The 10,754-nt window shown below is 34.5% G+C and overlaps 1 protein-coding gene across 1 annotated transcript; it reads left to right on the top strand.

The window, feature by feature from the left end:
- Positions 1-1,830: 1,830 nt before the first annotated feature.
- On the top strand, positions 1,831-7,300 carry LOC105116498 (putative disease resistance RPP13-like protein 1). The gene is made up of 3 exons (XM_011013892.1): positions 1,831-2,334; positions 3,257-4,751; positions 4,800-7,300. The coding sequence occupies exons 1-3, from the start codon at positions 2,011-2,013 to the stop codon at positions 7,298-7,300; spliced, it is 4,320 nt and encodes a 1,439-aa protein (XP_011012194.1). The 5' UTR covers positions 1,831-2,010.
- Positions 7,301-10,754: the final 3,454 nt, after the last annotated feature.

Raw genomic sequence — 10,754 nt, 5'->3', positions numbered from 1 at the left:
TTTTCTTTTTATTTTATTCAATTAATTTAAAGTTTTTTTTTAAAAATTCAATATCTTGATTTACATTTGTCTCTTGATTTTTCAAGTTTGATTTTTAGGTGTCATTAATATTTTTTTATTGGTTTATTGACAAACATAATTCTTAGTTTATTGGATTACATGTGTGCATAAACTTTTTGATTTGTTATGTTTTTTGAACTATCAAAATGCATTGAAAAAACCTGCATAAATAATTTTATATAAAAAATAAAAAATCATTCCAAGTCACATAACTAATAATAATTATTATTTATGTGATAATTTTACCATGTTTGTTAGCCTTAGCCTTATACTAAATACTTTCTAAAGGTAATACCAAATGAAGTTCTTTTTGTGAAAAAAATATTTTTGAATCTCGTAGTTTTATAAGTTTACATTTTAGCCATTAACTTCAGTTGCCAGACATTCACTCTTTGAATATTGAGTTTTGGTCCTTGCAATTCTCCTAAAAGTTCATTTGGTTCCTAAAGTTTTTATTTTATCCTTGTAGGTTGAGCTATTTATATTTAATTCAAATACTTTATTTTCCTCACATTTCAATTGCTTAATGTTACGAGTATAGAGATAAAGTCACTAGAAAAAACAGAAGTATTTTGGTGAGTTGTATTTCAAGAACAAAAAATGTTGATTTTAGTGTTAATAGATTTGTTTTCCATGAATATAGTTTTACCTTTTAACCATGTTGTAAAAGTTAGATTGGTGTTTATAAAGTTTTTTTGTATGATTTTATTTTTTGTAAGGTGCTCACCATATTTTTATTTAGTTGGATTTCAATTTCCTAGTACACAATAACATGTCATATGCCAAAGTGAACAACATATTGTTTGTTCTACTTAAAAAAACCTTAGATAAATGACATGTTATATATTTTTTTTAATAAAAAACCACGCAAGCTTAGCTTTCCAGGTCCAATGTAGCCTGATCATTTTTGAAAATCAAGCCTTTGAGCCTAACCTTTCAAGCATAGGTGTGCATGAGCTTCATTCACTTGGCTTTTAAATATTACATACGCATGAATCTTTACAAAAGAATAAAATATATATTTTGTTATTGTGAATTTTTATTTTGTTTCTATGAATTGATTATTCTTTTATTTTTCCTTACAAGGGCATAAAAAATTATCAAGACATGATTTTTTTTAACTGAAACTTTCTTTTAAAATCATGAAGAGTTTTTATTTAGAAAAATGCTTCTAATAAAAAAAATGTTTTCTTCAAAATAAAAAACAAATGAATAAGGAGAAGGGGATTTTGACCAACGAAATATTTTTTTCCTATGAATTCAAATTATTAAGATTCTTAAGATTATTGATTTTAATTACCTTAAGTTTTAATTGAAAAAATCATGTTATTAATAAAAACCATGTTTAGTCAAAATAGGAAAAAAAATAGAAGATGAAGATTTTGACAAAAATATTTTTTTTTATATAAAATTTAAATCACTCAAACTCTTTCAAATATTTATTTTAATTTCCATAGAATTAAATAAAAAATAACTGTGAAAATGGTCTCGCTGTCGGTGTTATTTCCTCTATTATAAATATTTAATGCATCCATATTATCGTTGACTAACATGACTCTTAATTTTCAATATGTACTTAACATATATTTTCATATGTACTTATCTTTTACTTTTTATTAGAAAAATCAACTTCTTAATTTAATCTTAAAATTATTGTATTAAACACATATATTATCTTTTTATTCTTCAATTAACAAATTTATTAATGCTATAAAACACAACAATAATGCAATTTAATATAATTAATATAATTTTCTTGCCTCTTCATTTCCTTTAAAATCTACGTATTCCCTTCATGCAATCCAGTGGCTTATTAGCTTTCTACTACCATCATTCTCTCTCACAGAATCACACTCTCACCCTTTCGCAAAAATCCACCAAGGCTCCTGCTTTCAATTTCTCCTTTTCTCTCACTTATTCCCACCCTCACCCTTTCTGCAAAAATCCACCATGGCTCTGGAGTTGATCGGAGGATCAATTCTCTCTACTCTCGTTGAGGTTCTGGTCGACAGGTTGGCTTCTCGTGAGGTTCTGGGCTGCTTCAAAAGCCACGAACTCGACGATGGTCTTCTGGAAAAGCTGAATGAAACACTGAATACAGTCAACGGACTACTCGACGATGCGGAGGAGAAGCAGATTACAAAGCGTGCTGTGAAGAACTGGCTTAATGATGTTAAACATGCTGTCTATGAAGCTGAGGACATATTGGATGAGATTAATTATGAATATCTACGATCCAAGGACATTGATGCCCCTCGACCTGACAGCAATTGGGTAAGCATAAGTTTTTGCACCTATAGACCTTGCTTCCCCACAAAATGTTTTTATTGATCCCTCTATTGTTTGTTTTTTACTTTCATGTATAATTAATTTTAGGCATGGTTTTTGTCTTTCTGTGGGTTTTAATTAAAGAGTATTCATTGTTATATAAGCAACTAATATTATTGGCTTTTGGTGTCTGTGGTGAAATTATGCTGGCAAATTCTCATTTATTAACTAGTTTTCTAAACATGCCTTTGGATTTTTAAAATCTGAATTATTTATATAAATCATGTCAATTTTAATTAAATTATATATTTTTTATAAGAACATAAATAAATTTTAATTGTTCTGAAAAAATAAGGGATATAAAATTGAATTGTCTTTCAATATTTTTAGTGATCATGAATAATTAGGACTTACGAGACTCAAAACCCATTATTAAAATGTTAAATTTCTTAGTAATTATATACATAATAATCACCAAGAATTATGCACTGTTTTTTTATTAGCACAATTATAAATTAAAATGATATTTTAAATATTAAAAATAAATACTTTACTTTTTAATTGCTAAACAATTATTTTTTAAAATAAAATTATTTTTCCATTTTTATTTTAGAAAAAAAAATAATTTCATTATATATAAAAATAATATGATATAATAAGGGCTATGAAAATCATTAGTGGCATTTAATCAATATCTTTTTAAAACTTGAGTTTTACTGTTTAATTATATTAAGTTAGCATCAACAATTGTAAATTCTTGACAAAGACCTGTAGAAAAAAAAATGTTTACATTAAGTTAGCGTCAACAATTTAATGGCATTAACTTATTAATTCACTAGATGTAAGAATCTTAATGTTTTTGTTTTGATATTATAAAATTATAATGTTTTCCTGAATTCTATCTCATATATTTAGTCCACCATTGCAGGTAAGGAATCTGGTTCCATTTCTAAATCCTGCTAATAGAAGGATGAAAGAGATGGAAGCAGAGTTACAAAAGATCCTTGAGAAGCTCGAACGTTTACTTGAACACAAGGGTGATCTGCGCCACATAGAATGTACCGGTGGATGGAGACCATTGTCAGAGAAAACAACTCCACTGGTTAATGAACCTGATGTATATGGAAGGGACTCTGATAAGGAAGCCATAATGGAGTCCTTGTTGACACAACACAAGACAGATGGCTCAAATTTAGTTGTGGTTCCTATTGTGGGCATGGGCGGGATTGGTAAAACCACTCTTGCTCAGCTTATCTACAACGACGAAAGGGTAAAGCAGTGCTTCGAGCTCAAAGCCTGGATCTGGGCTTCTCAACAATTTGACGTCACCAGGATTATTAAGGATATTCTTGATAAGATCAACGCAAGTACTTGCCGCACCAAAGAACCCGATGAATCTCTAATGGAGGCAGTGAAAGGGAAAAAACTTCTTCTTGTTCTAGATGACGCGTGGAACATCGAGTACAATGAATGGGATAAACTACTGCTACCTTTGCGGTATGTGGAGCTAGGCAGTAAGGTTGTCGTGACAACACGGGATGAAGATGTAGCCAAAGTCACGCAAACTGTCATCCCTTCTCACCGCTTGAATGTAATAAGCGATGAAGATTGCTGGAAGTTGTTTGCAAGGGATGCATTTAGTGGTGTAAATTCTGGAGCAGTCTCACACTTGGAAGCATTTGGCAGAGAAATAGTGAGAAAGTGCAAAGGTTTACCGCTGGCAGCGAAAACTCTTGGGGGTCTTTTGCACTCCGTAGGAGATTTCAAGCAATGGGAGAAGATATCCAATAGCAGGATGTGGGGTTCGTCGAATGAAAACATCCCTCCAGCTCTAACATTGAGCTATTATTATCTCCCGTCGCACCTGAAACGTTGTTTTGCTTATTGTGCAATATTTCCCAAGGGTTATTTATTCGTGAAGGATGGATTAATCACTTCATGGATGGCACATGGTTTTCTAGTCCAGCCCAGAGGCGTTGAGGAGATGGAAGATATAGGTGAAAAATACTTTGATGATCTTGTCTCCAGGTCACTTTTCCAGCAATCACGAGCTTCATCACATTTCAGCATGCATGACATCATAAGTGATTTAGCTGAATACGTGTCAGGAGAATTTTGCTTTAAGCTTGGTATTAATGAATCGCGCTCTAGGTTGGAGGGTGAACATTCATGCTCGCTTCCAGAAAGGGCTCGTTATTTATCAATCACTTCAGCGGCAGCATATGGCGAAGGACTTCGGATATTTCGTAGCATTCATGGATTCCAACATTGGCGCACCTTGTTTCCACTTTATATTTCAAGGGAAGTTGATATTGAGACGCTGAATGAAATCTTGCCAAATTTAAAGCGCTTGCGAATGCTATCTATATGTCATCCAAAAGATACTTCTTCTCAGTTGCTCAATTCCATTGGCAACTTAAAACATTTGCATATTTCTTCTCAGATGCTCAATTCCATTGGTAACTTGAAACATTTGCGGCACTTGGACCTTTCTTGCACCGCAATTGAAAGGTTACCTAAAAGTGTGTGCACCTTGTACTATTTACAAAGCTTATTGTTAAAGGAGTGCCGACATCTCATGGAGTTGCCATCCAACCTTTCCAACTTGGTCGACTTACAACATCTTGATATTGAAGGAACAAATTTGAAAGAGATGCCACCAAAAATGGGGAAACTCACGAAGCTTCGAATTTTGGAATCTTACATCGTGGGAAAAGATAGCGGTTCTAGCATGAAAGAGTTGGGGAAGCTCTCACATATAAGGAAAAAACTTTCTATTCGGAATCTCAGAGATGTTGCAAATGCTCAAGATGCTTTGGATGCCAATTTGAAGGGTAAGAAGAAGATTGAGGAGTTGGGGTTGAGGTGGGATGGCAGTACGGATGACACACCACACGAGAGAGATGTACTTGAGAAATTGGAGCCTTATGAAGATGTGAAAGAGCTTGCCATTATTGGTTACGGGGGTACAACGTTTCCAGGCTGGGTTGGAAACTCTTCTTTCTCAAATATGGTAGCGTTGCTTCTTTATGGATGTAAGAACTGCATCCTCTTACCACCATTGGGGCAGCTGCCATCTCTTGAAGAGCTCCATATTGAAGGATTTGATGATGTCGTCGCAGTTAGTTCTGAGTTCTATGGAAGTGACCCTTTGATTGTGAAGCCATTTAAATCCCTCAAAATTTTAGAGTTTGCGGGGATGAAAAAATGGCAGGAATGGAAAACGGATGTAGATGGTGCTTTTCCTCATCTTGAAAAGCTCTTGATAGCAGGTTGTCCCGAGTTAGCAAATGCCTTGCCTACTCACCTTCCTTGTTTATGGAGTCTTTATATTCAAGAATGTCCGCAGCTTGTGGTTTCAATTCCAGAGGCTCCCATGCTCGACGTAATCAATGTATCTGAGGGCGATGAAAGCCGTATATCTGGGGCATCAGATCTATCGTGCCTTCATTTTAGACGAGATCCCCAGCTAAAGGGAATGGAGCAAATGAGTCATTTGGATCCCTCTTCTTTCACTGAAATCAAAATCGAGGAATGTAGTTCATTTAAGTGCTGCCGGCTAGACCTTTTACCCCAGGTATCCACACTTACCATTGAACGTTGTCCCAATCTCGAATCCCTCTGTATAGGCGAGAGATCTCTCCCTGCTCTCTCTCGTCTGACAATCAGTCACTGTCCTAGTTTAGTGTCTTTCCCCAAAGGAGGACTAGCTGCCCAAGATTTGACAAGCCTTGTGTTAGAGGGTTGCTTATATTTGAAGTCGTTGCCGGAAAACATGCGTTCCCTCCTACCTTCCCTACAGAATTTGCAATTGATCTCACTTCCACAAGTTGATTCGTTTCCTGAAGGAGGTTTACCCTCCAAATTAAACACATTTTGGATTGTGGATTGTATCAAACTCAAGGTATGTGGTTTGCAAGCACTCCCTTCTCTTTCATACTTCATGTTTAGTGGGAACGATGTGGAGTCTTTTGACGAGGAGACGTTTCCCTCTACTCTTACAACCCTTAAAATCTATTGTCTGGAAAACCTGAAATCTATTGACTATAAGGAGCTTCATCACCTCACTACTCTTCAGGGATTGTGTATCGCGGGCTGCCCTAAGCTTGAGTCCATATCAGAGCTGGCGCTTCCTTCCTCCCTTAAATACCTTTATCTCAGAAATCTAGAATCTCTGAACTACAAGGGGCTTCATCACCTCACCTCTCTTGACACATTGAAGATCAAGAGTTGCCTTAAAGTTGAGTTCATATCAGAACAGGTGCTGCCCTCCTGCCTTGAATATCACGGGCTTCATCACCTTACTTCTCTTACAAATTTGAGTATCAAGAGTTACCCTAAACTTGAGTCCATATCAGAACGGGCGCTGCCCTCCTCCCTTGAATACCTTCATCTCTGTAAACTGGAATCTCTGGACTACATTGGGCTTCAGCACCTTACCTCTCTTCACACATTGAAGATCGGGAATTGTCCTAAACTTGAATCGTTGCAGCGGCTGCCTTCCTCCCTTGAATTCCTTCAGTTATGGGATCAGCAAGACCGGGACTACAAGGAGCTTCGGCACCTCACCTCTCTTCGCAAAATGAAGATAAGGAGGAGCCTTAAGCTTGAGTCCTTTCAAGAAGGCACACTTCCCTCCTCCCTTGAAGACCTTGAAATCTGGGATTTGGAAGATCTGGAATATAAGGGGTTTCGGCACCTCACCTCTCTTCGTAAATTACATATCTGTAGTTCTCCTAAGCTCGAGTCCGTGCCAGGAGAGAAGCTGCCCTCCTCCCTTGTATCTCTTCAAATATCAGCTCTGATAAATCTGAAATCTGTAATGGGGCTTCAGCACCTCACCTCTCTTCGCAAATTGATTATCTCGGATTGTCCTCAGCTCGAGTCCGTGCCAAGAGAATGGCTAACCGTTTTCCGATATGGGGATATTAGACGTTGCCCTTTACTTAGAATGTGGTTGCCCTTTACTTAGAATGTGTTTGTAATTGTGTTAAGAGTGATTTTTTTTAGAAATATATTAAAATAAGTTTTTGTATTTTTAAAAAATTATTTTTAATATTAACACATCAAAATAATTTGAAAATATAAAAAATTTTATTTTAAATAAAAATATATATTTTTAAAAAATTTAAGGGAACGCGGTTTACACCGCATTCCTAAATGCACCATTTTGTTACAAGAGGCGGTGACTATACCGTGTAACTATTTTTGTACTCGGGCTTTACGGCTGAGCGGTTATTTTTTTAAGTAAAATAAAAATTAATAAATAGGTTTTACAATGCATTTTTTAATATAATATTTTTTAATTATAAATAGAAATGTTTATACATATATTTAGTAATTAGATCAATATTTGATAAGAAATAATTAAGATTAAAATATTTAATCCTGTAACATGAATCATGTATTTAATTGTGTTTAACAACTATATTTTCTTGAGTTTTTTTTCATCAAACAATTATATGCGCCGATAAAAAGTAAAAAAAGTCAAACCTAATGTAGAATGAAGAAATTTAAAAAAACAGACCTCGGTCAAACTATATAAATATGGTAACTCCGTGACAATAGACACATGATTGAGATAATTTTATAGAAAAAAAGTGAAAAAAAATAAGAAAAAATACCAATTCCAAAAAAAATTATATGTTGAAGGATAAAATTAAAAAAAAAAAACACAAAGATACTTGATTTCGCAACATGTTCATGCACTAAGCTGTGTTTGATAACTTTATTTTTTATTTAATCAAATAATTATCTATGCAAATAAAAGGTAAAACAATCACAAAGGAAAGCAAATTGAATCAAATCATGAAACTTAATTATAAAACAATTCAATATTAAATGATGAATTTTTTTAAAAAATAATTAAGAAAAACAAAAAAAATATGGGTCAAGCCTCATTAACCCGCTAACGTTGCGACCATTGGTATATAATTACGATAACCCCATAGAAAAGAAAGTAAAAGAAAAAAATATGAAGACCAACTCTCAGAAAAATTAAATGTTGAAGGATAAAATTAAAACACTTATATATTGAAAAATGACTTAAAAAATACTAGAGTCAACTCATGTTAATATTTGAAACTCATAATTGTGATTATGAGACCAAGACTACTCACGTATGAGTCACACCTAATGTCATAACCCAATTCTAAGTTATTCTCTAAAATTCACTTTTTTAAAATAAAAATTAAAAAATAAAATAGTTGGTAATGCGGAGAAAATTGATCTCGAAAGACTATAAAAATAAGCAAAAATCAAGCTGCAATTTTTGAAAAAATTTCAAGGCCTAACTGTACCCTATTATGTCCAAAAATAGAAAAATACAAATTCAAAAGTCAAATTAAATGAGCATTAGACGAATTTGCATAAAAATTAAGTCCAATGATATAATTAAATTTTTAATGGGTCAATTTAATTTAATTATGGGCCAAATTAAATTTTAATTATGTTTAAGAATTAATTTAGGTTCAATTGAAGGATTTAATTAAATGTAAGGACTTAATTATACTTTAAGCATGTCAAATTAATTTGAGGACTTAATTGGTAAAAAATTAAGTTCGGGAACCTAACTTAAATTTAATTAAAAAAATTAAAATTTTAAAAAATCAAATTTATTTTTTATTAAATGAATTAATTAAAATTAAGGACCAAACACAAAAATTGAAAGATGAATTTTAAGGCTCGAAAAACATTCTCCCTGTGAATAGTAGCCTTGAATCCAAAACAAAAAAAGGGCAAATTTCGACAAATAAAAAAAGGGGGTAAGAGAAACCCTAAACCATTTTTTTTCTCCCTAAGCTGCCACTTACTCTCCACCCCAACCGTTTCCTTCTCCCCTCGCACAAGAGCTAAACCTTCAGCTCTTCTAGCCATTTTTTTCCTTTGAAGACCAGAGAAAGCCAAAGCAGCAACGCCCCCACCTCTGGTCATTTTTTTTCTCTTCATCTTTTCTGGCCGTCCCTCATTTTCTTCCTCTCCTTTTCCATTCTTCTCCCATTTGCCCAGCCAAGACCAGCCCTCTACATAGAAGTCCCCCATTTCCTTCTCACGGTTTCCAGCTCCACCCGACAGAGGCCGGTCGGTGCTCCTTCTCGCCCAAACCAGCACCATTTACACGCCCGACCATCTTCCTTCTCCCTTTGAAACCTGAAGACCAGTCCCTGGAGCCGCCCCTCTCTTCTCCATTTTTCAGGCCACCGAAAACCAGCAGCGAGGAAAGACCATCAACGCCGGCCTCCAGCAAAAACCACAACTGATCTTCCCCACCTTCATCACAGCAGCCCTCTCACTCTGCTCTCTCAGTGATCCTTCCCTCTCCTCTCTCGACCGACCCAGCCTTCTCCCACCGAAGGACCCTGCGGCGGCCGACAGCCGCAGCACCCGCAGATCGGCCTCCACAGAAGCCAACCGCCACCAGATCTGCCATTGGTAGAGAAACGGAGCAGACCAGAAACGAAGTAGAAAGAAGACCGGGAGCAGATCCGTGAAGAAGAGAAGTAGAAACCAGATCTGCTAAAAAGGAGAAAAAACCGAAGCAGATTGAGAAAAAAAGAACAAAATTAAATCAATTGCCTCTTGTGTTTTCGTTTGTCTTACAGGTCACTGCCGGCGCTAGGAGGCAGAGGAGATGAAAACGCCCTCGATCAGTCGGATTCTGCATCTTCATCGGCGGCAGCGCGCCGCCTCTACTCACGAGCACTGTTATGGAGTTTTAAGGAGTTATTTTGTAATTTTTAAACTGTTTAATGTAATATGTTTTTAGTTTGAATTTTTATTTGTATTTTGTAAATATATAAAAAAGAAAAATACAGGGAAAGTTCATGTGTGTGTTTATATTTGTTGTTTGTTTTTTATTTATGATAAAATTATAGAGAATAAAGAAGAATTTAATATTTTTATTGAATCATGGTATAGAAGTATAAACTTGTATGGAAGTTGTATTTCTAAAATCCGATGAAAAGATAAAAATTTTAAAACTTCTTTAACATATAAATCCATGAAGCAGCTTATTTTAGGTAGGGTGTGTTAGGGATGCTAATATCTTTTTTAATCACAATCGGTCTCTTACCCATGAATATCTGACAAGACCAATATAACTAGGTTTTCTAGTAACATTCAATTAAATATTAGGTGGCGACTCCTAACGAATCCAACAAGAATAAATCAAACATAACAGAGAGAAAAAGCGTCAAGTCGGACATAAAAAATGTCGAGGCATGAAACTTTCAATAAAAAAAAATATGAAAAAAAAATATAAATCAACTATAGTTAATTCACTAACCCTGCGACTATGAAAACATGATCGGGATAATTTTATTAAAAGGAAAGTGATAGAGAAAAGCATAAAGAACAACTATAAAAAAATAAACATTGAAGGGTGAAATTAAAAAAAAAAATCAAAATCAACTATTATTAACCTTTAA

This window comes from Populus euphratica, unplaced genomic scaffold, assembly GCF_000495115.2.
Source record: "Populus euphratica unplaced genomic scaffold, PopEup_1.0 scaffold1620.1, whole genome shotgun sequence".
Classification (NCBI taxonomy): domain Eukaryota; kingdom Viridiplantae; phylum Streptophyta; class Magnoliopsida; order Malpighiales; family Salicaceae; genus Populus; species Populus euphratica.
The sequence above is the reverse complement of the archived record's forward strand: the minus strand, read 5'-3'. Positions and strand labels throughout refer to the sequence as shown.